At 52.2% G+C, this 26,344-nt stretch overlaps 11 protein-coding genes across 11 annotated transcripts; 7 read left to right on the plus strand and 4 right to left on the minus strand.

Annotated features, from left to right (window-relative positions):
- Positions 1–1,298: 1,298 nt before the first annotated feature.
- PV08_06037 (uncharacterized protein) lies at positions 1,299–2,986 on the plus strand (the record flags this gene model as incomplete). The annotated part of the gene is made up of 3 exons (XM_016380375.1): positions 1,299–1,676; positions 1,729–1,757; positions 1,870–2,986. The coding sequence occupies 3 exons, from the start codon at positions 1,299–1,301 to the stop codon at positions 2,984–2,986; spliced, it is 1,524 nt and encodes a 507-aa protein (XP_016236202.1).
- A 618-nt stretch (positions 2,987–3,604) lies between these two features.
- PV08_06038 (uncharacterized protein) lies at positions 3,605–4,288 on the plus strand (the record flags this gene model as incomplete). Its single annotated transcript, XM_016380376.1, has 1 exon — positions 3,605–4,288. The coding sequence occupies one exon, from the start codon at positions 3,605–3,607 to the stop codon at positions 4,286–4,288; it is 684 nt and encodes a 227-aa protein (XP_016236203.1).
- A 1,560-nt stretch (positions 4,289–5,848) lies between these two features.
- Positions 5,849–7,079, plus strand: PV08_06039 (uncharacterized protein; the record flags this gene model as incomplete). The annotated part of the gene is made up of 3 exons (XM_016380377.1): positions 5,849–5,953; positions 6,039–6,317; positions 6,483–7,079. The coding sequence occupies 3 exons, from the start codon at positions 5,849–5,851 to the stop codon at positions 7,077–7,079; spliced, it is 981 nt and encodes a 326-aa protein (XP_016236204.1).
- Positions 7,080–7,565: 486 nt separating this feature from the next.
- PV08_06040 (uncharacterized protein) lies at positions 7,566–8,759 on the minus strand (the record flags this gene model as incomplete). The annotated part of the gene is made up of 1 exon (XM_016380378.1): positions 7,566–8,759. The coding sequence occupies one exon, from the start codon at positions 8,757–8,759 to the stop codon at positions 7,566–7,568; it is 1,194 nt and encodes a 397-aa protein (XP_016236205.1).
- A 697-nt stretch (positions 8,760–9,456) lies between these two features.
- PV08_06041 (uncharacterized protein) lies at positions 9,457–10,569 on the minus strand (the record flags this gene model as incomplete). The annotated part of the gene is made up of 1 exon (XM_016380379.1): positions 9,457–10,569. The coding sequence occupies one exon, from the start codon at positions 10,567–10,569 to the stop codon at positions 9,457–9,459; it is 1,113 nt and encodes a 370-aa protein (XP_016236206.1).
- Positions 10,570–10,874: 305 nt separating this feature from the next.
- Positions 10,875–13,826, minus strand: PV08_06042 (uncharacterized protein; the record flags this gene model as incomplete). Its single annotated transcript, XM_016380380.1, has 1 exon — positions 10,875–13,826. The coding sequence occupies one exon, from the start codon at positions 13,824–13,826 to the stop codon at positions 10,875–10,877; it is 2,952 nt and encodes a 983-aa protein (XP_016236207.1).
- Positions 13,827–14,324: 498 nt separating this feature from the next.
- On the plus strand, positions 14,325–15,173 carry PV08_06043 (uncharacterized protein; the record flags this gene model as incomplete). Its single annotated transcript, XM_016380381.1, has 1 exon — positions 14,325–15,173. The coding sequence occupies one exon, from the start codon at positions 14,325–14,327 to the stop codon at positions 15,171–15,173; it is 849 nt and encodes a 282-aa protein (XP_016236208.1).
- Positions 15,174–15,481: 308 nt separating this feature from the next.
- On the minus strand, positions 15,482–16,197 carry PV08_06044 (uncharacterized protein; the record flags this gene model as incomplete). Its single annotated transcript, XM_016380382.1, has 3 exons — positions 15,482–15,542; positions 15,607–15,839; positions 15,898–16,197. 3 exons carry the CDS (start codon positions 16,195–16,197, stop codon positions 15,482–15,484), a joined length of 594 nt encoding a protein of 197 aa, XP_016236209.1.
- Positions 16,198–18,375: 2,178 nt separating this feature from the next.
- PV08_06045 (uncharacterized protein) lies at positions 18,376–19,014 on the plus strand (the record flags this gene model as incomplete). Its single annotated transcript, XM_016380383.1, has 1 exon — positions 18,376–19,014. The coding sequence occupies one exon, from the start codon at positions 18,376–18,378 to the stop codon at positions 19,012–19,014; it is 639 nt and encodes a 212-aa protein (XP_016236210.1).
- A 285-nt stretch (positions 19,015–19,299) lies between these two features.
- On the plus strand, positions 19,300–20,040 carry PV08_06046 (uncharacterized protein; the record flags this gene model as incomplete). Its single annotated transcript, XM_016380384.1, has 1 exon — positions 19,300–20,040. One exon carries the CDS (start codon positions 19,300–19,302, stop codon positions 20,038–20,040), a length of 741 nt encoding a protein of 246 aa, XP_016236211.1.
- Positions 20,041–22,418: 2,378 nt separating this feature from the next.
- Positions 22,419–25,604, plus strand: PV08_06047 (uncharacterized protein; the record flags this gene model as incomplete). The annotated part of the gene is made up of 5 exons (XM_016380385.1): positions 22,419–22,713; positions 22,774–23,548; positions 23,608–24,219; positions 24,268–24,649; positions 24,702–25,604. 5 exons carry the CDS (start codon positions 22,419–22,421, stop codon positions 25,602–25,604), a joined length of 2,967 nt encoding a protein of 988 aa, XP_016236212.1.
- Between the last annotated feature and the right edge of the window lie 740 nt (positions 25,605–26,344).

Here is a 26,344-nt window from a genome sequence, read left to right on the forward strand (position 1 = left end):
GGCCTGGGCTCTCATGCATCCATATATATACTCTTCCCTGATCGCCTACACCTTCCTCGTGGAGTTCTCGTGGCGAGACTTACAGTTATGTAATTCTCAACTAATGTAATGAGTTGCTCTCTGAACCGGTAGCCTCGCCATCCCCTCCCGGTTTTACGGGAGCAGGCGGCCATTGTGTGATTTGCTCCAATAAGGCCCAGACGCTCCACTCACCGGGCCGGTGCACAGCCGGGTTAAAACCTCAAGAGTGCTCTCTCGATTTCTCTCAAGACACGAGTCGTATGTCCGAAAAATATCCAGGCTCCTCAAAAGAGAACATGACACCAGTACGCAGTTGAGAGGAGTGTATGTAGATCGAGGCATACGAGGTCCTGTGGGTGCGCCCCGCCATTCTTGGATGCTCACGCTATCCTCGTTCAACAATGTTCCTTGCGCCTCAGATCCAAGTCGGGCAGAACAGATCCAAGTGAGGCAGACTAGATCCAAGTAAGGCAGAATTTATTCAAGTGAGGCAGACCAGATCCAACTTGGGCAGAATTGATTCAAGTCAGGCGGACTAAATCGAAGCCAAGCAGGCCAGATACAAGTCATGGCGGTTGAAATGCTGCGAGCCATAAGGGTACGGAGACTTGCCCCAGAAGTCTGAGTTCTTGGATAGGCTTCCGTAGAGATCACTTGCAATGACGGTGGGGGGAGCCGTGCTAGTCTTAATAATGCTGGACGACTGAGTTGTACAATATTAGTAGCCACAATCCACCCTAAAGAGAAGAAGTTCGGACAGAGAGAGTCCAGGAAGTCCAGACATCTATCTCCTAACTCGGATGCTGTCTCCTCAAGACCTGTATATTCTCATATAAAGGCTGGGCAGGCTGACGACTCGAGCAATGGCTGTGGGGTTGAGAGCCTTATGGGCACAAATGTCTCATGGCTCCGAAATCGCTAACGGTGTTCACCATGTGCTCGACATATGGAGCATCAAGGAACAAACAAGTCCAGATATATTTATTCATGATGAAGAACCTCACAGAATGGATCTCCATGGGTCGACACGCTTGAACTGCCCCGCTCTCATGGATTTCGCGAACCTGTCGTACCTTTGCTCTGGCTCACGTTTCAGCATGGGCCAATAATGAGGACAGTCCAATCAAGCTAGGCACACAACGTTCCCCGACTATCGAGGTGACGGACTGCTCGACCTTTCTCTTCTCAGCAGCTTTGAGCGGCAACGTGCATCTGAAAATTCGCCGGTTTATGGGGTTTATTTAAGCGCGTCGGAGCAGGAGTCGACATGCCTCAATATGAAAGACTCAAATTCCGTCCTTGCCGCGGTCCTGCGGGAGATTCTCAGTTCGTTTGATGTACAAGTCTGGCAGAGCAACATGTTGAGACGGGTTGGAAACCTCGTTTTCTTCGGTTCCCTGGTCAAAGGGATCGCAGCGCAGTGCTCGCAACAGAACGGAAGCGTTGATCTGGGCTGGCACGCTCCCAACGAGACCCATGTCAATAATCTCGACTTTGTCGTCAATGGGACCGGTGCCAATGGCTTCATCTACAATACCTCCGTTACTCCGGCGACGGCTGGGTATAGCACGTACAACTGGTGCAACATGCCTCATGTGCGACAGCAAGAGTATGTCAAGGCCCCTGAAGGCTACAAATTGGAATATGTTGAATTGGTATGTGGTGAGTCGTGGCAATCTGAGGGATGGATGCCTAACAGGATCACAGATTCATCGACACCACAAACGTACACCATAGTATGTCTCCGCTGTGTACTCTCAGGGACGCCGGCTTAGGCAATCGAGTCTGGCGGCCGCCGTTCCCTTTTCCTCATCACATACGGCCGGAGTTTCTAACCGTTTGTTGCAGTGCGGCGAACACTTTTCCTCACGAAACGTATTCCTGGAATTGTGACGATGAAGCCCTCTTCTACTACGGAGTGCCTCGACCCGACGGAACATCCGCCCAGGTCAGCTGGCAGGTGTACACTTCGGATTCGAACCCGCTCGCTCCCGAAGGCTTCAATGGGACATGCCAGTTCCCGCAGATCAGCGGCTCCGGCCTGAACGACAGTCGCAAACATGGATCCGACCTCTACGCCGTCTACCATGGGCTGCTTGGGTTTTTGCCCGACAGTTACGATCCGGCGAAAATGACATACCGAGTCACAAACAACGTCATTACCTCGCAGGTCGCGAGCCAGGTCATCGAAGGACAGTTCCCATCACTGGAGAACAAACCAATAGGTGTTGCGATTCAGCCAGACTCGGTCGACTCTCTGGAGCCTGCGTACTCCTGTGACCGGGCAGAGGACCTGTACGCCAGCTACGGTGTCGGTTCTGCTGTGGCGAACTGGACCGTCCACCTGAACGACTCTGCAGCACTGTTCGCCAAGCTCGACTCCGTGTCTGGTATCAACGAGACCGACCCAGACTGGCACAATTGGTTCGACCATTACTTCGACAACCTCTCGGCGCGGCTGTGCCATCAAAAACCGCTGCCTTGTCAATCGGGCAATGCTTCCAACTGCATCACGCAGGCCGATGCCGACGCCGTGTTTCGACGAGGCCAGTACGAGTACTCGTTCTTGTGGCGCGACAGTCCCGCGTCTCTCGCCACAGCCACCGCAGGCTTTGGCATTTGGACGGCGGAGCTCGCTAGCAATCTGCGCGCGGCGATGAATGGGACCTCAGCCACCATCTACAGGCACAATGTGGGCCACGACGGCTCGATGGCACGACTGCTGTCTATTCTGCAGGTCGACGTCATGGTCTGGCCGGGCATGGGGTCTGAAGTTGTGTTTGAACTCTACAGCAAGTCCGGCTGCCATTATCTGCGCGTGCTTTGGAGTGGCCGGGTCCTGCGCAGTTCAAATCCCAGCTTGGGCCTTATGGATATGATCCCAGTCCAAACCTTCCTGGACTACATTGACGGCTTGGCGGGCGTCAAGGCATCCAAGATTCCCGGGTTATGCTCAAGCAGCTGATATGATGCATCCGAGATCATGTCAATCTGTTGTACAGGCAGCTATCCATACATATGTACATAGGTACGAATCGCAAAGAGAGGGCCCTCCTTACGAGGAAGTCTTCCGCTTTTGCTGCCCTTGACGCGTATGTGATTCTGTACGAGATCGTAGGGCATCCCATCACTTCGAGTCGGACGCTTACGGGTCCTTCACGGAGAGTCCCGGGGCTCGTCCCGGGATATCAGGCAATGCTTGCAAGAGCCTGGAGCCGTACTCCTACACGTACTCGTACAATGCTATGCGATGGCGGCCCCTGTTGAAAGTAAGGTCCAGCATTGCTGCCAATGATATCATATCTCTCCAGTTATATATTAGCGCTCACTACTCCGTACCTCTTGCTTTTACCTAGGTTAGTTAACTTACCAATATATTAGGCCTACCCATAGGTAGTTATCCGTACAAGCTAGAGCATTAATGCTACCAACCGTGCCCAACATCTATTGTCCCGAATGACAATTCCGTGATTTGACAACATCTGTTCAGTAAGACATGAGCCATCTGCTGCCCCTCTGAAAGTTCAGATAAAACGGAATCCGTTCATTTCTACAGGGAGCATCATCTAGACTTCGTTCGAAGATGTCAGACCCAGGCGGTCTACGCACCGAGGAAAATGTGTTCCTGCAGCGCGTGTACGCCGCCACGAACGCGGCCGAATCCAAAGACGTGTATGATGAATGGGCGACGCAGTACGACAGGGACCTCGAAGGGCTAGACTATGCCTTCCCCGCGTTGGCTGCGGAGGCACTCTCGCGGGCAGTCGCACGGTCCAGTCCTGGTACTGCTGATGTTCTCGGAAAGCAGCTTGCCGGTCTACGTATAGCCGACGCTGGTTGCGGGACGGGACTGGTCGGCAGAGAACTCGCGCATTTTGGCGCTGACAACATCTCCGGTCTGGATGTCAGTCCGGGCATGCTCGAGGTCGCGCGCAAGACGGGCTGCTACGCCGAGCTGGACGAGGTGGACCTGTCAAAGCCAATAGCGAGGCCGGCCGGGTCGTTTGACGCTGTGGTCTGCGTCGGCACGTTGACGAGGGGGCATGTCGGGCCGGATCCAGTTTTCAAAGAGTTCGTGAGGGTCGTGAAGAAGGGAGGCTCCATTGTCGCGACGGTGCTGGATGAGATATGGGAAAGTGGAGGCTATAAGGCGGAAGTGGAACGCTTGGAAGGCCTCGGCGCGATCGAGGTGCTTCGTGCAGATGTGGTCGGCGTGAGAACGACGTCCAAGGCCGGCGGCAGACTTCTCGTGTTGACGAAGCTGTGATTCTTCACATGAGGCCGGCACCCCGACGGAATGTGGATTGGTCTACGGGCTATCACGACACTTCCGACGCAGACAATGCACGACAGGAGAAGAACGGGCTGTGGAAAGGATGGGACAGCGTCGGGGAAAGATGGTCATGCGTTCGGTGAGGATGCCAAGTTGAAGAACAAGTCTCGGTCCCTCTAAGTCATTGAAAGATGTAGAGCCACGAACACATGTAGTATTCGGATCGCATCCACATGGCCGTCGGAACGCACAAAAGGGCGAGCTGGCCCGCGGGGGTTGATCTGTAGGAGGAAAAACCATCTACCAATTCCAGAGGCATGGAGTCTAGGAATCTCTTGCAGTATTCCAAGACCGTTCATATAACCAGACATTGTGTGAGGGATCGCTAGTTCAGGGGTACCTATCTGGACGAATCCAGAGTCACATAGTTACACGTTCGAGGAAACCGAGTCAGCGGTTTGTTTTAAGAGTTCATGGTCTCTGGCTTGCCCAAGGGTGTGATCAGGAGACTCCAGCCCCCCCATGGACGGCCCATCAGTGCGTGGGGGGAGGGAAACCGATGAGACTGTGCAGCCACGGCGTTTTGCCTGTTTGAGTGCGGCAGCTAGAAGAAATCGCTGCAACGTCGTCGTTGTTCCTGTGACTCGACCTGCTGTAGTGTCCAGGCCTGCATGCGGCGTAGATGAGACCCAAGTCCGTGAGGTAACGGAGATACCGAGGGAGAATCTTCCAAGCCTGAAGAAGAGACTGGGAGCGCTGCTCATTGGAGTTGAACTTGGGCACATATCAAATGTATTGGAGAGCATCGTCGGCCGTGTCTGGAGCTTCGGGCGACCAAGTCAGACATAGCCCCTAGCAGGGTTCCAACGTCCTCCGGCTGTAGCGTTTAGCAGTACTCAGCCATTGGCAGGAAGGTAACTTCGATGTTGAGATTGATGTGAACAAGGACAAGGACAAGGACAAGGACAAGAGTAAGAGCATGATCGCCTACAGGTAAGTGGTTAGGCAGATACTGTACCTAGCTAGTATGGGTACCAAAGTAGCGGTACTCTGTTCCGGCGAGCGCCCAATGAGAGTTTGTGGGGAGCGGACGCTATACCTATTGCAGTGTAGCAGAAACTCGTAGCAACGTGCGGTCGCTTTGACCTTCCATTTCAGCCGGAACATATCTCGACCTCCATTTCCACCCATCAACTGCTCGAAAAAAGCACAGGACTACGAGGTGGAATCAAAACATCGTTTCTACCGCTTCATACTCCACCGGGACAGGCAGTTGCCGGGTATCATGTCTCGAATCGAATTTTTCATGCCTCCGTGGCGAAAGGCATATATAATAATTACCCGGCCCATGGACCACTCTTTTTGCTCCCATCTCGCGGCTAAATTCCAGCACAAGCATAACCGGCGGTCATTATTCGCGAGCGGATTGCTTGACGTCGCTGTCGATCTTTCGACGGTATAAAGAGGCTATTTCGTCTTCCGTCCATGTCTGTGCGGACTCGTCAAATCCTGAATCATCTCTCACACCGAACGGGATCAGCTCCAGCAACAACCATGTCTGTGGAAAACGTGACTCTGGCCTCGGGCCACAAGATGCCATTGGTCGGATTCGGATTGTGGAAGGTGCCTGCCGACAAGGCTGCCGACATCGTCTACAATGTATGATCTCCCCTTTCTCCATCTTCTCGTCGGGAGAAAAAGGGCTCTCGACGTGACAGAGTCCGGCTAACGGCGACACGTCCAGGCCATCAAGCAGGGCTACCGTCTCTTCGACGGTGCTTATGATTACCAGAACGAGAAGGAGGCCGGCGAGGGTATCAAGAGAGCGATCGACGAAGGTCTCGTCAAGCGCGAGGACATCTTCGTCACCACCAAGTTGTGGAACAACTACCACAAGCGCGAGCATGCGCTGCAGATGGCCAAGGCCCAGAACGAAGCCTGGGGCCTTGGTTATATCGACCTGTACCTCATTCACTTTCCAATCGCTCTCCCGTATATTGAGCCTGAGAAACTTCGGTACCCGGTAAGCCAGCCCATCTCGTCCAAGTCTACCCTTCTCACGCTCTCTTCTGTGTCCTCTTTCCCCCCCCCTACCTTTGTCCAGACCAGTATTCGACGCTTGCGGTTTAACAAGCCAGGCGCACACTGGACGCCGGGTGTGGTTACATGGCTAACATTCCATTTCCAGGGATGGTGGATGGACGCGGAGCAAAAGACCATCGAAACGGCCAGGGTGCCGCTCCACGAAACCTGGCAAGCTCTCGAGGAAGTCGTCGACGCCGGCATCGCAAAGTCGATCGGCGTCTCCAACGCCCAGGGCCAAACCATCTACGACATCATGGCCTACGCCAGACACCCGATCTCGTCGCTCCAGATCGAGCACCACCCGTACCTCGTGCAGCCAAGCCTGACCGACCTGGCCCGGGAGAACAAGATCGTCGTGACGGCGTACTCGTCCTTTGGCCCACAGAGCTTCCTCGAGCTCCCGCCGGCGTTCCGCGAGCGGCCGCAGCAGGTGCCGCTGCTGTTCGAGGCCGAGCCCGTCAAAAAGGCCGCAGAGCGCACCGGCAAGACGCCCGCCCAGGTCCTGCTCCGCTGGTCCACGCAGAGACACATCGCCGTCATCCCCAAGTCGAACAACGTCGGCCGCCTGCAGCAAAACCTCGAGGTCACAAACTTCGATCTGACCGACGACGAAATCAAGGCCATCAGCGCCCTCGACCAGGGCTTGCGCTTCAACGACCCGGGCTTTTACCTTCACAAGCCGTTGCGCATCTTCGCCTAGAGCTGCGAATTCGTGCACGAAAGTATTTCTGGGATTGGGGGGAAATTTTGGGGCTGTATGCAGCCGTCAATCATAGGTACGAATGAATGTACAAAAAAGTAACTAGGTAGTGGTCAATCTACTTGTACGAGGAAACGAAGAGAATGAGACATCAGCCCCCCCCCTAATCGTGAACCGTCCCTGAATGCAAGACGTAGGTCTTTGATGATGTAAACGTCGACAATCCCCCCTTTGTCATGAACCCTGCTGTCCTTGGTATTGAGTCGAGATTATCTCATCCTGTTAGCCTACTTCAAGTCAATGCTCCGAAGGTGGCTCGACAACGGCACGACACAAAGTGTGAGTACCTAGCCATACAACGGCAGAAACAGCTCGATAATGTACAAATGAAGCCAGGCATGCGCAACTTTTTCTGTATATATATTACGGCCGATGAAGATGAATTTTGACCCCATCGGGAATGACTTCGTTCTTGTTCCAACCGTTTTATACAACCTGTGTAGCGACTGTGCCTACTGGTCGTTCCACATAGTCCATGACGCCCTCGATGACACTCTGGCGGGCAGGCTCACTGCTTACATTTTTGCCAGCCAAGTAGTTCAACCACAACAGCCGGCCGACCCTCTCGTCCGCCACGGTGCCCATCTTGACCCTGTGCCCGTTCTTGTCTTCCTCCCAGACAGTCATCTTACCCTGGCCGTCTCGCGCCAGGAGTAGTACCTCGCCTTTGGCCAGCTTGCGTCTTGCGCCGCCGCCGAATGCACTCTTGAACTCGCCCATTGCCTCTCCGAACGATTCGCTCTGGAACGAGGCGTCGTTCTTGTCGTTTGCAAAGTGCGTGCTGCGTGCCGTGATGCCCCGGACAAAGCCGTCCCTCAGATGCATAAAGTCCGTGTTCCGAGTGGGCACGATGCGGAAGGCGGTGCGGATGCCGGCGTCCCTGACTATCTCGTTCCACACGTCTTCGCCGCGTTCCGGGTCGCGCAGCAGGTCCTTGAGCTTGCCCTTCTCTTCGGGAACCAAGGTCGTCGCGACCGGGTCGGCGACCGCGTGAACCAGGCGTGCTTGCAACGCCGCGATGTCGGACGTGGCGATGTACATGCCCACCACATACACTTGGATGCTCAAGATCGACACGGTGCGAATGCCAAGGCCGACAAGCTGGTACTCGACGTTGGATTGCGTCCCCTCGTTGGCGGCAGCTGGGGTAGAGCTTGGTGCGTCGCTAGATATGTGTATCGTGCGAGGGAACGTCGGAATCGTTGAAGTCCCCGTGGGGACTTGCTCGATTACAGACGACGACGGGTCAAGAGCGCCGGCTATAGATGGAGGTGCGTCGAGCTTGACGGCGTTGACCGAGCCGCTTTGACCATCTTGAGGGTACAGGGCGATTGTGCCGATGATGGCGAGGGTGCAAGCTGCGATCCCGTAGCCTGATACTTTCATGCGTTTGATGGTCCTTGCTCTTTCCGTCTTTGCATCTGTCTCTGGCGTGCGGTGTTTCTGGTAGCGGCGGCGTAGCAGCTCGGACGAACCATACGAGGGAGCCGGGGGGCTATTAGACGCATTGAATCTGCTGCTCGTGGACAACAGTCTTGCTAGTGATGCTGGGTGAGTGTTGCTTCTGCATGTGCAGAGTCGACGAGAAACGAGCGTTTGGAGAGGGGAGGAGTAGTTCATCGTGAATGTTGGTACGAAGGCGTCAACCCCTCTAAGACGCTCTTGAACAGGAGGGCTGGGGGATTAAGCAGAAACGTTGCAGCTTTGAAGTGCGACGGAGTACATCTGGCTGAGTACTTGGGGTGATCTCATGAGCCACCACTCCATAGAGCTCAATGATCCTGCCAAGATTCTATATCCTATTTTGGCAAGCCGGTTTTGCCGCCTTACGCTGCTTGTCCTGGTACGCGCTCCGCATTTGCGACTTCTGAAGCTTTATTAAAGCATGAAATACTATTTCTCTCTCTTCTTAGGTAGAATGATGTGAATTGGATCGGCTCTTCTCTAATTCTCTTGTTCCACTGCAGGTTGCTTCTCAGAACTCTGGGTCAAATTGTCCGGGCTTCGGCATTACATCCAAGCAAGGATCACGGATGGATAATGGTGTTTGAATGCCACTTGAGTAAAGTCCACCAGCTAAAGCAAAAGATCATTTGCTGAGAGGATCACGGGCAGGAGCTGCGATAGTCCGGAACGTTGGTCTGTTGAAGGAGGGAATCTCATTTTTACGTTAGGACGCAAGCCTACTCAACGCCTTTTCGTCGCCGACCAATTCATAGATGCCATGAGGGGAAACATTAACCAGTGTGCCCTGAGGCCGAAGTCGTTCATAATCGTAACATTCGTAAATAATTTGTACCGAGCCTCCAGCTCCTATTCACTGAGCAGACTCTGATTTGGTGTTCTCCAGGTTTGACTCCTTGGTGGGCTCATGATCTTCTGATGAGAACCCGACGCTCTCCATTACTGCATCAACCTGTCGGCTGATACCTGGAATGCCTTCCTTCAGAGCTTTTGCATAGATTTCACTAAACTCTCGAAAAGCTTGCTGCTTGCCGTTGATAACAGCGTTGCCACGTTGTACATTCTCGACAAAGTCTCGGGTGAAGATATCAGGGTTTCGACCATCGTCCACATAATCCACAATCTCCGGCGCAATCTGCACGGTATGAATGGGATTGTGGGGCGACTCTCTCGGAGATGTCAGAGTCTGCAACTGAGCGAGAGATTCGGCCAGATCGGTCATTTTGTCAACCAGCAAGTCCTGTGTCTCGGGGACGTAACCATGTGTCTGCATCTGGATCTCGTACAGATGTTGAATAATGTCCTTAATCGTCGAATGAACGTTTGAAGGGTCTTTCACAGGCGCCATGTCGTCGGCTTGCGGAAATGTTTCGTAATGCACAGGACTACTGTCTTGTTGAGGGATATTGCCAGCCGAAGGGATCGCTAAGAGGTCCAGAAACTTTCGCTGAACGGTTTGGGCTAGTGCTTCGTCGCGATTAGAATGTCTGCGAACACCAAAAACTAGTCCCGGATGTGATGAATGTTTACCCAGACTTCTAGCTTCAAAGTCAGCGCTCGACGCTTGCTCGTTCGCAACCGGGGTTGTAGTTGTTGAAGGACTGGCAGAGGACGGTGAATCAGCAACCAGAGAAGGTGTCGATGTTGCCGCCGAAGGACTGCCGGGATTTTGTGCATTCACTTCAACTGGTTTTGGTGGCAATTTTAGAGAGGTGAAAGGGCCGCAGGAACCTGGCGGGAATCGTCTGAGTTTGTCTGGGGAGAGATACAGTGTGGTCGAGGTTGTTTTTTCTTGTTGAGAAGGATCATAAAGGAGGACGGAATTAGGTGGGTGTCGTCCCATGGTTGATGGAGCCCGAGCTCGCCCTTGGTTACGTGTGGGCGTAGCGGCGGTATTTCGGTTGGTTGTTGTTGAGCCTGCAACGGTCTCACTAGCCTGTGACAGCCCACGTCGATGTGATGCCATCTTGAACAGGAAATAGTTGATCGTTTGTGGTGCTGAATACACACAATTATTGATAAGAGTGATTGATCAAGAGTTCAGATGGGTTGGTCGATCGTTTTAGAGACCTGCGGTAAGATGAAGGTGAGACAGATGAATTATGTACACAGGTCACCACGGTGGAGGAAAGAACAATGAACTTAAGCCACCAGTCGTTAACTCTCAGCATTCATCTTCACTGCTCATCTATCACGGTACTCGTACATGTCATTCCGAGTAAAGGATGGCGAATAGCTCGGCTCTAGGTCTACAGAACAGGAATCAGACTATTATATCTCCTTCGTTCTCACTGCCACCGATGGCTTCGGCCCCGTGATGGATGTTTCCACCATCTCAAGTCCAGCAAGGCTGGGGTATCTCTTGCTAAAATTCGCCTCCCAGTCTTCGTCCACGTGTGTAGCAACCGAACCCTCACTCGCGGTTGGCAGCGCATCAGGCACAGTTGATCGGAGTACTTTGGGTTTAGGAGGAGCTGTAGGCCTCTGTGTTCTTGCCAAGTCGGTGGTAGATGTAGGTGTAGACATAGCGTGTGGAGGGTGCCGCTCGACCCTTGCAGGACCCTCAATAGAAGAGGCATCTGATAGCCGTTTGACATCTAGTCTATCCTGCAGCGATGTCGCAGAGTCAGTATAACGACCATAGCCAGTTGCAGTCTTTTGTGCAGGCCTGTCATGTTCGTTCAGTAGTGACTTCACTCTATTCTGAATCGATGCTGCTTTGATTGTACCACCAGGTTGGCTATTGCCACCTCGTGCTGCCACACGCTGTCGGTATTCAGCAGCAGCATTGGCGACTCTTCGCTCTTCGGCCTCCAATTTTCTCTTTTCCAGCTCGCGTTTCATCTCTGGTGAAAGATCTTCTGTCTCGTCAAATGGCTCTCGGTCATTGCTGAGATCGGTAGCCTCGGACCCAGCGATAGGAGTAAGCATGTTGAGTGCGTCGCGTGAAGGAGAATCGCTTCTCTGCCTTTGATGATGGCTGTCATTGTTACCCTCAAACATTTTAAAAGCGTCCCCGAACTTCCCGGCGAGCAATTTCGTAGTTCCAGCAATGCCCATGGATGGCAGGCTTGAGCGTTTGATATGTCTGGTACCGCTCCCCAAGCGTTTATGATGCTGCTTTCGCTCTTTCTCCTCTTCTTCTCTGGCTTTCAAAAAGTCAACGTCAGATGCGATATTTGTTGCAGATTCAGAGTGTGTCAAGGGTGGCATTTCCGGTTCTGCGCTTGCGAAGGTCGTCTCATAATCCAATCGAGTAATCTCTTTATCCTTGATGTGGGTGGGCCTTGCGCCGATATTGACGCTTACCGGACGATTTCTGAAATTCAAGGATCGTGAGCGGCTCACGCTTGAGTTGAGATCTCGTGTCGTAGGGCGGCCGCCCTCCAAAGACGGACGAGATGATGTCGGAGACCGTGGTTCGTAGTCATCCGCGAGCTGTGATCTATGGGCATCTTGTTTTAAGAGGCTTGCAAGCCGAGAGCCCGTTTTGACTTGGGTGTGCACACTCGGCTGGGGGGCAGGTTGGTTGAGGCTGGAACTCCTGGGAGGATGATCGGTAGATGGGAACCGGTGTATCGGACGTTCAGAGAATGGTATTGATGTCGTCGGTGGAGGAGATGGGGAAGTCATGGTTCCAGTGGAAACCATGCTAGTTGCAGAGGCCTTGACCGGGGGCAAGCTGGCTCGAGGCTGAGTTTCTTTGCTTTCCAAAGATTTCTTGTGTTGCAGCACGGCCTGTGACTTGACGGCGGTTTTAGGTCTCTCTGAAAGAGTGCTGGCTTTGACAGGGCTGGGTGCGCGAGCAAAAGCATCGTCTGCCAGAGCCATTGTGACCCTCTGTGCCAAATCTGCTTCCGCGCTTTCCTGCCTTTTCTCTTGTTGGGGCTCAAAAGCGAAATTCTTTCCCTTGTCGGTCATCAGAGAAAACTGATCCAATGTTGGGAAACGTGTCGAGAACTCGTCTTCAACAGAGGAGGGTTTCCCATCTAGTGCTGCAAATGGATCCGTGCCATCTACCATCCTTAATGGCGAGGGGCTAGGTTTGGCAGATCCATGATGAGAAAGGGGCTTCGTGGGCCGTCCCCGGCGCATAGGTTCAATTTGAGGAATGCTTGGTGCAGCATCTTGTCTTGGGGGTGATAACGTGGCACCAGCTCTGGATTGAGAGCCAGAGGGCGTCGGGAGGACTTGATCCTTGCGGTTCTCCGACTGCGTCCGCCGGGTATAGATATCCTGGACAGGAAGCTCTCTGCCATCTAGCTGGCACGCTTTTTGGAGCACCTGGTATATGTTAGGGCGATCAGATGGTCGCTCCCGAAGCATTGAAGCAATCAGTAGCTTCAACTGGTCGGAGAATCGAGGGTATCCTGGGAATTTGAATCTAGCATTTAAAATCGCCATTTGTCCAGCCTCTTCAAATGGAGTCGTATAGTAACAGAGTTTGTATAAGAAAACGCCCAGCGCCCATATATCAGCCTTCTCGTCGATTGGCTGTTTCCTGTAGACGTCAATCATTTCTGGGCTTCGATATTGGAGGGTTGTATGGCGATTTATGTCATCCTCGATCAAACGGCCTTCGGCCGCCGTTGAAGCAGCCGGTCTGGCAGGGGCTGCAGAGCCAAAGTCACATAGCTTGTATATCCTTGACGATCCTTCCGTGGAAATAAGGACATTTTCGACTTTGAGATCTCGATGCATGAGCGGGGGCTTCAGGTAATGCATGCACGCCACTCCCTCTGCCACATCGGTGAATATTTTCAGTATCTCGGGCTCCGTCAATCTGTTTTGTAGTCTTGTGTTCATGAAGTCTATCAGTCCTCCACCCTGGCAGAACTCCATGAGAAGAAACACCTCGTAGCCTCCACCTTTCAGCTGAGACGCATGCGAATCAATATATTTCACAATATGCTTGTGGCCTCTTAACCTCTTCATGGTCTCGACCTCCGTTCTCATGTTTGCAAGGTGTTCCTTGTCCGGGACTGCCACTCTCTTTAGCACCGCCTTCTGGTTGCCGTCTATCGGGCGCGGTAATGACACCACATAGACATGGGCAAACCCGCCCTCGGAGAGATAGCGATCAATTACGACCCGATGGTTGCCCACTTGTACTTTCGTCCCGGGCAGAAACGTGCCAGCCGGTGCTGTAGGTGCAGGCGCTGAAGGGGGAGCAGTGTTGGCAAATGGGCCTTTACCCCCGAGTTGGGAGGCATACACAGCCATACTGGATGCGCTTTCGTAGCTGAGAGGCTAGGCTGTAGGGTATCTCTTCATGATAGCTGAAAACTGCGAAAGGCTTCGACTGGAGCAAGCGCAGAATCCTGGAAATTGAAGTTCGAAATTAACACGTAGAAGATATGCTATGCCACAGGCAACCCTGAAAGCTGTCCACGGAGAGCGCTCAAGAAGGTCTGTTGTAGGCGGGATCCCAGTCAGGCTGCACCTAACACAGTCCAGTCTGCAGACTTGGCCCCTAGCGCACCCACCGGTACTTTTCCAGCGTCCGTCCCTCCAAAGTCCTTAGAGTAGTCATTCGGGCAGCCCATTATTGAATCTTCGGTTCCTGTCGGCGCCCATGACGTTGCCCTGGCCGGCCAGTCCGCAGATCTTTGCCCACCAATCTCAGAAAGGCAACATCCTCTAAACTTTCTCGCGGCAGAATATTTGCGCTTTCGTACTCAGCAACTACCGACGACTGATCGATCCATCCGAATCGGCAGAATGGCTAGAAAGAGGCCACACGACCAGGTTGAACCTGATGTCGCCACATATCCCGAGTCTACAACAACAGAGAAAACTTCCTCTGTCAAAACACATCAAGCAGGAAAACCGAAAGGGCAATCGCGGCAGGAAAGGTCGGAGAGAAGGTCTAAGAAACAGAAAAAGTCGGCCGATCAGCCCGAGCCAACAAATAATTTCGTGGCAGAGATTTCGAACAAGGACACGCACCAGGAGGCAGAGGAATCTAAACCCGCGGTAGCAGGATCTCCAGCAGAGGGGCCCAGGAAGAAGCAAAAATCCCGGGATCAGAAGGTAGAGAAGACCCCTTCAAGGTTTATCGTCTTCGTGGGAAATCTTCCTTTCGATGCCACTACCGTCCAGATCAAGCAGCATTTTTCCAAACTTGCGCCCACAAGCGTTCGAATGTCGACGGACAAATCCACCGGGAGAAGCAAGGGGTTTGCCTTCCTCGAGTTTGACGACTACGATAAAATGAAAACATGTCTAAAGCTGTATCACCATTCAATTTTTGATCCTCAGCGTCAGTCTAGTGCAGAAGCCAAGGACGTTCTAAGTGACGAGAAGTCCAAAGGCAGGAGGATAAATGTTGAGTTGACGGCTGGGGGAGGAGGAAAGAGCAAGGTGCGCAAGGAGAAGATCAAGATGAAAAACAAGAAGCTAGGAGAGGAAAGAGAGAGACAGAGGATCAAAGCGAAAACCGAGACAGACAATGCCGCTCGAAAGAAACGCGAAGCTCCCGGAACCGGGCCAAACGCGGATACGATGATGGTGCCCGAAGACAATCGTGGTGCGATTCATCCGAGTCGGCTTTCGCGAGTACAACATTGAACTGACAACATGAGTTGTGACAACATGACGCGCACTGGATAGAAGCGATACTTTTCAGAGAAGATGTCTCATTCGCACCAGTCCATGGACCACTGCTCCGTATATCAACGCCTGCAGCCCAGCTTTGTTGCACGTTATTATTCATATCGAGGAATTGCCTTTGCAAAACAAGGATCGACTGTAACCTTGGCATGTCATCCCGACGAAAAGAGCAAGCAGTGAAGCCGGCATATCTATGTCCATCTTTTGCAATGCACCTGAAAACCCTCCAGTAACAGAAAAAGATCACAAGCTCGCTCAAAAAACTCCTAGAGGATGGTGCATCGGGATTTCTTCTTGGTGGCGGTCGGTCGAGGATTGAGCACGGCCCTGCGTTAGATGATGATGTTAGCGTTCGCCACAGAGGAGTATAGCAGGAGTGGTATGTCCTAACCTGATCGCTTCGTCAAAAACACTCTTCAAATTCCGTTGCGTCAGCGCCGAGCATTCTAGATACTTGACGGCCCTTATCTCTTTGGCAACCATCAAGGCCTGTTCATAGGATACAGGCTCCATCTTCTTCGATCTTAGGTTGTCCGCTGTGGCCTTGTCTTCTCTCAAATCCAGCTTCGTACCAACGAGAATGATGGGCACGCCAGGAGCGTGATGTTCGATCTCCGGATACCACTATGCATGGTCATGTCAGTTTTGGGGCGCTGCAGCCCATATCCAGTAGGTCACTCACCTTGGCTTTGACGTTGTCGAAGCTAGGAGGAGAAACAATAGAGAAACATATCAGGAATACATCGGTTTGAGGATAGGAGAGAGGGCGCAGTCTATCGTAATCTTCCTGACCTGCAGTATCCCAGAGCCCAAGAGACACGGGTTTGCCATCGACCATGACACTGGCTGAATAATTGTCAAAGACCGTGGGAATATATTCGCCAGGAAAGGCATTGGTTGTGTAGGATATGAGCAAGCAGGTCTTCCCGACTGCACCGTCACCCGTCACCACACATTTTATTGACTGTGTTGCCTGTGCCATCGCCTTCCTCTCTGATTAGGTCCTTTTCTCACTGGAGGCGACGTACGTAGGCAACGTGGCCGAATCGCGTTGATGTCGGGTGGTGGTAGATCGTTCTAGCTTTAAGCCGGCGGTCAGTGGTGACGATTTACGACGCGAACCGTGTCCAGCAGGCGGCGCGTCGTTGGCAAGGATTGAAATGGCCCGGGTGGCAAGAGGTTGCACCAGCAAGATGGAGGTCCAAGAGGTTATTGTCGAACTGGACAAGGACTAGGAAAGTAACAGCGGGCGCAGGTGAGGATGGTGGTGGTGAATCGTGATGGGTGGTGCAGCAGGAGGCGCAGAATGCAGAATGCAGGAGTACAAAGCCAAAGCCAGATGGAGACAAGGGAACGGCACAGATTTTCAGGGTCTTGGGTGTCAAAGGGGTTTCCCTGCTAGTCGCCTGTGGTGTTGGCTTCGACTGTGGCGGCAACCAAGGTCGACAGTCTCGAGAATGCGATAGGCACGATAGGAGCGTGGTAGCAATGGGGATTCACCCATGAATGGCTGATGCACTTCCTGAGACACGCGAACTGCAATATGTGACAATTGGTTCAGTGCACGGTTGCAGCCATGCAGTTTCACCTTTCACCAGTTAGACGTCGATTTATCCCTCTTCCACCTCAGTTTCGTTCATTACGTGAAGAGCATGCCTTAAATTAGTACCTTCTTAGGTAGGTACCTACAGTAGGTATTTCAGATGTGTGTACGGATACTCACCTTGAGCTACGGACACGCATCATTCCCATACACGGCAGAGCCACTTCGAGATCTCAGAGCGTCACCTTTCACTCTTCCCACCTACTGTATATAAACGCCTACGGTAGGTACACATACTCCTTAAGGTATATCATCGCTCGACAACACTGCCATCAGAATCCTCCAGTTGAGCCACTCCCCAATCACTCTACCAGCAGATCTCACACTGTCCACCTGTTCTCGGCGCTTCAACAAATACAAAGCACACGTCAAGTACGCAGCCAGAAGCGGCCTCCTATTTAGGCAAGATGTACCGCTTGTATCGACTAATCTGCACAGGTCTCGACAAAAACTCCCCTCCGAGAGAATGCTTGCTGCCTCTTCTGCGTGTCTGAGTTGGAGGGTCATACGAAGGACTTATTTAACAGTACAAACCCAGTCGCAGAATCGATAATCACTCATTAGAGATAACTCTAAACTTCGAGAGCGCCAAGCCAGCAAACGCCATCGCAGGATGATTGACAGACTTTACAGAGGGACGCAAGCATAAGGCATGAGTAGGTATAACACACTCGGCGCGAACTAATCGAATACAACATCCTTGACTGCCTAAACAGTCAATGGTAACCTTCGAGAATAGTGCTGAACGCCTAATGAACTCGAATGCGCTCAGAATAACGAATCAAGGGGCCATCACTCCAAGCTAACATATGGATACCTGGCAGAGCATCCGAGTCCCGAATAGCTTCAATGCGTTAGATTGGGGACACCAGCGACACCTTTCCGTTTCCTGAATGATGCTCTCCCATGGTGACCAGTATAGCACGGAGGTTTCATGTCCGCTGAGCCTTCCCCAAACACAACGTGTGGTGGTTGTACTGTTTCCAACCATCTCTCGTGATCCAGACTTGAATTTGATGCATGGATTCTTGTCTTGCTGTGGGTATATTGATTTGGTCAGTCGCCGAAATTCGATGACTTATTGAAAGACAAGTCCACCAGTCTACTCCAGTTGCAGTATCCTGGCAGAGATCAAGGAAGAAATTCACAATGAGGCAGACGAAATACTCCAGCAGGTGATCTCGAATTTAAAATAACCGCCATGACTGCCAGCGATCTTAAATGGGGATCGCTCATTCGGGGGCAAGGATTCCGCGCTCTATTCTTTCCAAGGTCGCTGCGGCCCTTGTCGGGGGCGAAATGCCTCCTCTTCAACCTTGATCTGCAAATCTCGAAAGACCAATTTAACTTCTGTAGTTATCATGACATTCTTATGGATGCGATATCGAGGTTGGTGAAGAAAACTCTCTTCGGAACGGTATGTTTCTTCTTGCCTTGTTATCAGCACGGCATGATGTCTTCAAACACAAAGAAGCCCCAAAAGCGATTTCAATTTATATCGACAACAACGACCTCACCTCCTCAGGGAAGAATTCAACACAGGTGCCTCGTCATGTCATGCAAGATTATATGAGGGAGAAGCGTTGGCAAGCCAGAGTCCGAGCCAATAGTAGTGATGAATCCGAATCCACTGCCCAAAGTAGGCAGAAGAAACTCGCGTTGCAGTCTCGAACACGCCAGCAAAAGCCCAGCAACGAGTCTGCTAGAAATTGTGATCTACCCAGGACAGCCAAGGCACTCTCTTCGCTGGCGAACTCGCAGGGGATCGATGACCCCCGAAATTTGTCCTTCGAAACTGTCCAAGAGGCTCCATATCATGCTTCGGAGCACAGGGTGAAAGGTTTGAAGAGATCGCGCTTCTATCTCGACGCTACAGCATTTGCCAAACTCTTTGACCTGGAGCAAAACCACTCTGAAGCCTCTTCCAACAGACCCAGCATTCTCTTATCGACAGATTTCTCTTGTAGCCCTTGGTTTCAGGCCGGGCAATTTTCGCAGCCACAATCCATGCTCAGTGCAGCGCGAACAGATCCTTTCGACTCGCTCCTGATCACACTCAGTCATGAGGACGAGCAGCTCTTCGACTTTTATGCCACGGTCATACCGGCGTACTCATACGGGCTAGAAAAACCTCCCGTGCAGAACTGGTTCCTTTCCGTATGGCAGGAGCTGTATGCTTTGAAAACATTATATTAACCCATGCTGCAACCACCAAAGATAGATTGAGACGAAATGAGGATACACGGCCAACAATTCAACGCAGGATCAGAGCCTCTCAACGACTGCTTGCCCACCATCGGCAGTTTCCAGGTGATACTTCGAATGCTACTATATCAGCGACGGTCTCTACTGCTGCGCTAGAGTTCCTTGACGCTTCCACGGATCGACGGAGATGTGGGTGGTTGCATTGGTCCACAGCGCAGCAAAAGATCCGTGAAAGAGGAGGACCTTCAGCATTAGCGGAACACAAAAGACTGCGCCATGTTCATCAATTGGTGCGACTATATTAGCCCGGGTTATCCTCCCTATAGCTCGGCCCTCCAACTCAACCACGAACTCTCAGCGCTTCCCTATGGCAACACGGAGGCACAGGCCATTGCTCGCGCAGAGGTATCAGAGCAATGCGCTGAGTTTATCACTTTCCTTAAATGTACGGAGCAGCTGGCCCTGGTGCAGGCTGGCATGCAGCGAAACCCAATATCAAGGAGCAGGCTGCCATTACGATATTCGGTCTTTCTTCCAGATCAGCTTCTGCACAGTCTTCTTGCCCATGCCGAAGTGCCTCGATGTACGGAATCATGCCGATACCAGCAGACTATTCCCAGATTGGCTGCCCTGATGACCATCAACATCGCCATCTGGGAGTATCGACACTCTCCCGATCTCTGCGAACAATTCTTCCTCGAACTTGTGGAGAATGTAGCACGTGGTGGGTTGGCTCGTCACGTATCTAGCGAAGCAGTCGTGCAGACTCTGTTGAGTGGCAGCAAATACTCTTCTCTGCAGAATACGGAGAGACCGTGGTTCGTTGGTAGGATGTTGCAAATTGCAAAGCGCTTGTCGCGACCCAGCTTTGATAGGCTTAAAAAGTTGCTGTTCTCCTTCATGACACTGGAAAGCGACCTGAAGCCGACAATGGAGAACTGGCAAAACGACTTGCGGCGGGAAATTCAGTGTAGTCCCCTAGTCAGTTGTTATTCGCGCTTCGCACCTCGCGCTTGAGGCCTCGCGGGAGTCAAGAAGGGGGATCTACTGGCCCATACGACCAAACCGCACTTACGGCGAGCCTGAACGCACCTTGTGCACAGTCAGGCGAGGCCATCGAGACTCATATTGCATATGTCCTTTCTTAGGACAGTATTATCGGGGCATCAAGCAACTGCTGGGGGGTTGTAGTACGACGCTGGGTTTGTCGTAAATAGGGGATATATCGTTGACTGGTCCTGCTGCTTTTGCTTCTCACTACTCTGAAGCCAAGAATGAGTCGAGCGTCCGCGAAGTCTCGCTTATACTATTTATCCCATCGCACATGGTTTGATTGTGGCGCTGGCCGCAACGTGTGCTTTCGTCCCAAGCACTTGTCATCGAACCTTCGCAGCGCCTACGCGCGGAAGGAACGCACGTTTTCGCCACATGAGAGGCCAGGATGGGCATCATGTATGTCAAATGGAGACAGACAGTCATGTCATTTCGCCCAAATGGGTGCACGGGGAGCTCATCGGTCCCTTTGTGCCTTCCACACTCATGAAGCATGCCCACCTAACTGCCTGGGGGTGGGGCTTCACCAACCTAGGCGATAGGCGTTACTGCAACCCTGGTCTCTTTCGATGAGCGGGAATAAAGCCAATGTCACCTCCCTGGGGGACCCTGGGTTAGAGCATAGCGAGCCTTGCACTTCGCGGACGTCATGACCTCTGAGGGTGCTAGCCTCATGCATACCGCGTGAGGACGAGTAGAATGCGTTGGGGAGTCTGTGATTAAGTCAAGTGAAACGGTGCCTCGCAGCAAATTCTATACAGCTGAGATGGGGCTTGTGCTAGGGCGTGCGGCCTCCCCTGCTGCTACAATACCCTGCATTTCCCAGAGACCATCAGCAACCCTCAGACCTGCCTTTGCGTAGTCCTACAGTACTCCGCGCAGTGTCACCGCCCCACGATCTTTAGCGGTGACAGCCACGCGATGATTCTCAACACCGAGGAGGGCAACCACAGCCTACAACGCACGAGCAGCCAGCGTTGATCTTACGGCCACCCGGTTTAGATCCTAGGCCCAAATATCCGTGCAGCAAACAGGGACCGCGTTAACGAAAGAAACTGCAATAAAAGTACTCTTTGTATCAACCGTGGCTGGTACGAGTTCTGTACTCTGCGCGAGCACCCAAGAACTTTGGTGAATCCAGAAAATGGAAGGGTTCGGCCTAAGACTGTCAGAGCCGAAGCTACGAAGCCTTAGAGCGAGCCATGTTCGTTGCGAGATTGATCATTCGTCGAAAGGCGAACTGTACGGGGAGGAGGCTTTGTATAATGCTGGCCCCAAGCGGGTATCGTCTGCAGGCGCGTGAGCCACTGACACCAACATCTTCTCTGTGATTCAGCGTCATAGCTGCAATCGGAATTTGCCCGCGAGTTGCAGAGAGGTGGAGATGGCAATGGTCGCTGTTCACTGGTTCAGAGGCCTTGACGGCCACGATGAGTTTTCAAGCACCAACGGACGCCCACATGCAGGAAAGCAAGCCCTCGCCAATACAGGGCTCCACCTACAAAAATACCAGGGCGGACTTACGGAGCCTGCCAGTGAGGCGGAAAACGACGGCGACATGGTTTGGGCCGTGGGGGAGCAAAGGGATGGAAATTTGCATTGATGGATGATGATGCTAATGATGCGCTCATACTGTACTCGTACCTGGTTCATATGAACAAAGGGTGTAATATAGATGTAAGAGGCACAAGTCCGAGTCCATGGGTCGTACAAAGAAGGCACGTACGAGTACGAAGCATTTGCCTTTAGGGACTAGCAGCTGTCTAGTAGGTGTCTTCTCCAGTAAAAGGTACTTGGGTGTTGCCCAGTACTAGTAGGTATAGTAGCGATGGACCACGGCTACTGTCTTAGTAATAGTGATGCTGGGACGGCGTAGCAGCCGCAAGATCAGTGACTCCGTCCATCTGGATTCAAGCATCCTATTCTTCTTTTTTGTCTACTCCGTACCAGTCGATTAATTCCACGCACAAGGCACAAAATCCTCGGCGCAGTTCCAATCACGTCGCACCCTCGTAATTCATACCGAGTCCGAGGCACTGTCGACACGTGCTGTGAGGCTTCTGTCCTGCCCTTGTCCGCTTCTCCCTCTCGATACTCGGGCTTTCACACGGTCAAGCGTCCACCTTATCGCCGCTTTCCCATCCACTGCGGGGTTTAAATTCCCATTGACCCTGGCGATTCTGTTTTTATCAGAGCTTTTCCCATTCGCTTTTACGTTTTGGATGCGTCACCGACTTCGGGCCATTTCAGACCAAACCTCGACTTTTTGAACTGATGCACGCCGCAACGCTGTCGCTTCCCTTCACTTCTTGTCCACCTCTTGCCACACTTGTATGCAAACCATGGGCGACGATGTGACGGTGCGATCCCTGTCCGCGGAGAGTCCGGCCGGCGAGGCTCCAGGAACGAACTCGCTTCACCTTGCCGGATCGACCTTGGGCAACAACAATCCTAATGCACCAGACTCGCAACCGAACTCGCCGGTGGCCGAAAACAACGATGACGATGAGGAGTCTAAACCTCCTGCGCCTATGCAAAAAAGGCGAAGAGTCACCAGAGCCTGTGATGAATGTAGACGAAAGAAGATCAAGTGCGACGGCAAGCAACCATGTACCCACTGCACTGTGTACAGCTATGGTTCGTAGTAGCAAATGATCATGTGTCGCGTGCCACGAGGTTACTTACGATCTGTTCCAGAATGTACTTATGACCAGCCTTCCAACCGGAGGCGGAATCCTGCACCACAGTATATCGAAGCCCTGGAACAACGACTGCAGAAAACCGAAGCGATCCTTCGTTCTGTACTACCAGGACTCGATCTTGAGGATCCGAAGTTCGATGCCCGCTCTGTGGAACAATTAATCGAGACGTCACGAGTCAAGTCCAGTACCAATCTCGGTGTCAACTCAAACGGCGTCAGCGGTAAGGCCCAGGCATCATCGGTGCCCGACATGTCGAAGCCTGAAGACGACGCGCAGTTGCAGTCCATGGTCGATCGAGTTGGCGCATTGGATCTGGACCACGAAGGACATTGGGATTTCCATGGCCACTCGTCTGGATACGTTTACATGAGGAAATTCCGGGCCCAATTCGGCGACTCGTATCTCGACTCGTTTCGCAACCGAAACAAGAACATTCAACAGCTTTTTGAATCACCCCGATCTGCCCAATCCTCCCCGTACGAAATCAATCTCCCCCACGGTGTCGACTTGCCCCCGAAAGAAGTCGCCATCGAACTGTCACTCAACACCCTGGATGACTGTTGTGCTCTTATGCGTCCAATCCATAAACCAACCTTTCTCCAACGCCTACACTCCCTCTACGACACTGATCCTGAACAATGGAATAACAACCACTTGCAATTCTTGCCCTTGCTGTACGTTGTCATGGCCGTCGGAGGTTTGTTCTCCAAATCGGAAGACAAAGGCACCACGCTTGACCTCAAAGGTTACAAGGAAGCAATTGAACAGGGGTTCGTTCTAAATGGTCTTCCGCTGCCAACTTGATGCATTTTTGCTAATTATCCGCTAGATATCAATACTTCAACGCGGCAAAGCAGATGCTTGACATCACTGACTGCCGAGACCTCGTGACAATACAAGCCATTGTGTTCATGATCTTGTTCCTCCAGTCGAGCGCCAAGCTCCCAGTATGTTATGCGTATCTGGGTATTGCACTGCGAGCGTGTTGTCGATTGGGTCTTCACCGCAACGTTCCGAATAGATTTAACCCGATCGAACTCGAAGAGAGGAAGCGCATATTCTGGCTCGTCCGAAAGATGGACTCTTACGTTGGCGCCGTTCTCGGACTTCCGCAGATGCTGAGTGATGACGATATTGATCAAGAGCTTCCCAGCGAAGTTGATGATGAATATATAACATCGGATGGTCTCCGGCCTATGCCAGCCAATGCTTTTCCTCTCATGAAAGCGTCGAATGCACATACCAGGTTGACTAACATATTGAGGAAAGTCGTGAGCTATATCTACCCCGTCAAGGGGGTCAGCGGCAGTGGAAATGCCGATTCAAGGTATACCATCAGCCACAAGCGCATACGAGAGCTTGAACGAGATTTGCAGAGCTGGATGGACCAGCTGCCCGCGGAGCTGAGGCCTTCCGATCACTCTGGAAGGGACCTTGCCCGGTAAGACATACCAATCCCCTTTCAGGACGTGGTGTTGACCCTTTGCAGAGTGCAACAGCTTTTACGAATGTCCTATGCTCACGTTCAGATGATGGTATATCGACCCTTCATCCACTATGTATCGCAGGCCTGCCAGTCCAGGAACGTGGATAAGAGGAGTTTTGCCTGTGCAGCGGCATGCATAAGCGTCGCTCGGAACATCGTCCACATCACCACTGAAATGAAGAAACGTGGCCTTCTAGTCGGCTCGTACTGGTTTGTCATGTATACGACTTACTTTGCGATTCTCTCGCTGGTTTTCTTCGTCCTCGAAAACCCGCACAGCCCTACAGGTCAAGACATTCTGAAAGATGCGATTGAGGGAAGAGACACCCTGGCTTCCCTTGCAAAACGCAGTATGGCAGCCGACCGGTGCAGTGCCAGCTTAGCGGTAGGTAGTTGTCTCTTCCAAACTTCGACAGGTTGCTAATCATTGTGCTCAGGGTCTCTTCGAGGTTCTGCCGGAAAAGCTCAAGGAGCGACGAAGCTCTTTAAATGCTGCCACCCAACCATCCCGCAAGCGGCCACCTCCTGTCGTGACCGAAAACCAAGAGAGACAACCCGCCGCCAGTGTATCGACGCCCAGCAGCTTAAGGGAGCACTCAGCGACTCCTAGCCGCACGAGAACCCTGCCTTCGGATTTCCTTGCCAAATTGGCAAAGAGAAATTCCATGCCTGATCCCCATGCACTCGCGGGTCTATCGGAAGGTACCTCTACACATATGCAGAATCAGCAAATGCTCGGCTACCAAAGCCCAGTCACAGCGTCACCGATGTCGAGCCAGTTTGATTTCACACCACAGATGGGGTCTGCCCAAATCCCAGACCTCAAGAACGTCATGTTCCCCAGCGATAATCCATTCGCATATCCTAACCAGCCAATCAGTACTCTGGAGTCTGGCGACGGCTCATTTTCCTTTACGGATCACAGCCTTGGGTTCAGTGACCACAACATGGCCGGGACGCCTACCACTGGCACGGCGGCGATGTCATTGCCAACACCACAATATGACCACAGCTTTTTTCAACAGGGTGTCAATGATGCCTCGCAGGCGGCTCAGCCGTTTGGAAGCCAAAGCGGACATTTTGGTGCTCCAATCACGGACATTCTGATGCAGAATGCGATCGGAGGCGAACACATGAACCTGGGTGGGATACCGAATTTCCGTGATTCCATAACAGCAACACCGACAACGGACCCATCACAGTCAACACAGCCCGACGACTTCTGGAAAGGATCGACGAGTGCGACTGTTGTCCCACCACCAGGGTTGGAAGACTACCTCGACAACGACCGATTGGGGTGGGATCCCAACTGGAACGATCATCACTACTACGCGACCTGATAGTGGATCTGTACGTCTCGAGTCTGGACGGCATGAGGAGTCAATGTTTTATTTTTAAGGTTTTGAGATCTCCTCACGAGGAGTTTGGATGTAAGATGTCAATCATTTTCGCGACTCGAATGGGCATATCAGGTGTGCCCCCAGCAAGATTCTCCAGAGGCGAATCTTCATGGAAAAGGTCAATAGGTTGACTTGGGCTTGGATACCTTTTCCGCTTCGCGTTCTGTACGCGCTTATACACATGTGGCGTTATGCGGAGCTTTTTCCAAAGGTGCTTGGCTTTGGATTTTGGTGATATACGCGGAATACCTTTATCCAGGGAAAGAATGCAAGAAGGGATTGGTTCATATTGCCTGGTAAAGATGACATGGGCAAGGGCATTGCATGGAATTCATTTGTGCGTCACGGGTATACAGGTTGTCGGAGTCAGAGGCAGAGCACGCGAGCTTGAAGATGATTTGACAAATTTAATGCGTAGGAAAGGTAGCACAGTAAAACAACGATTTCAAGAAACTAACTTAAACCACTATGACTCGACAAGCTGGGATTCTTTTTCCTTTTTTCTCTTTTTTTCTTTCTTTCTCCATTTCTCGGTTTCCCTTGTCGCGGTTTTCTTCGGCATCCGTGACGGTATCGACGACACGTCGGCCTTTAGGGTACAAGTTGTCGTACGTGCTCATTGACGGGACCCAAGCAATTCCGCTGAAAGTGCCTAGAAATCCTGATCCCGCTGGGAATCC

This window comes from Exophiala spinifera (genome assembly GCF_000836115.1).
Source record: "Exophiala spinifera strain CBS 89968 unplaced genomic scaffold supercont1.4, whole genome shotgun sequence".
Classification (NCBI taxonomy): domain Eukaryota; kingdom Fungi; phylum Ascomycota; class Eurotiomycetes; order Chaetothyriales; family Herpotrichiellaceae; genus Exophiala; species Exophiala spinifera.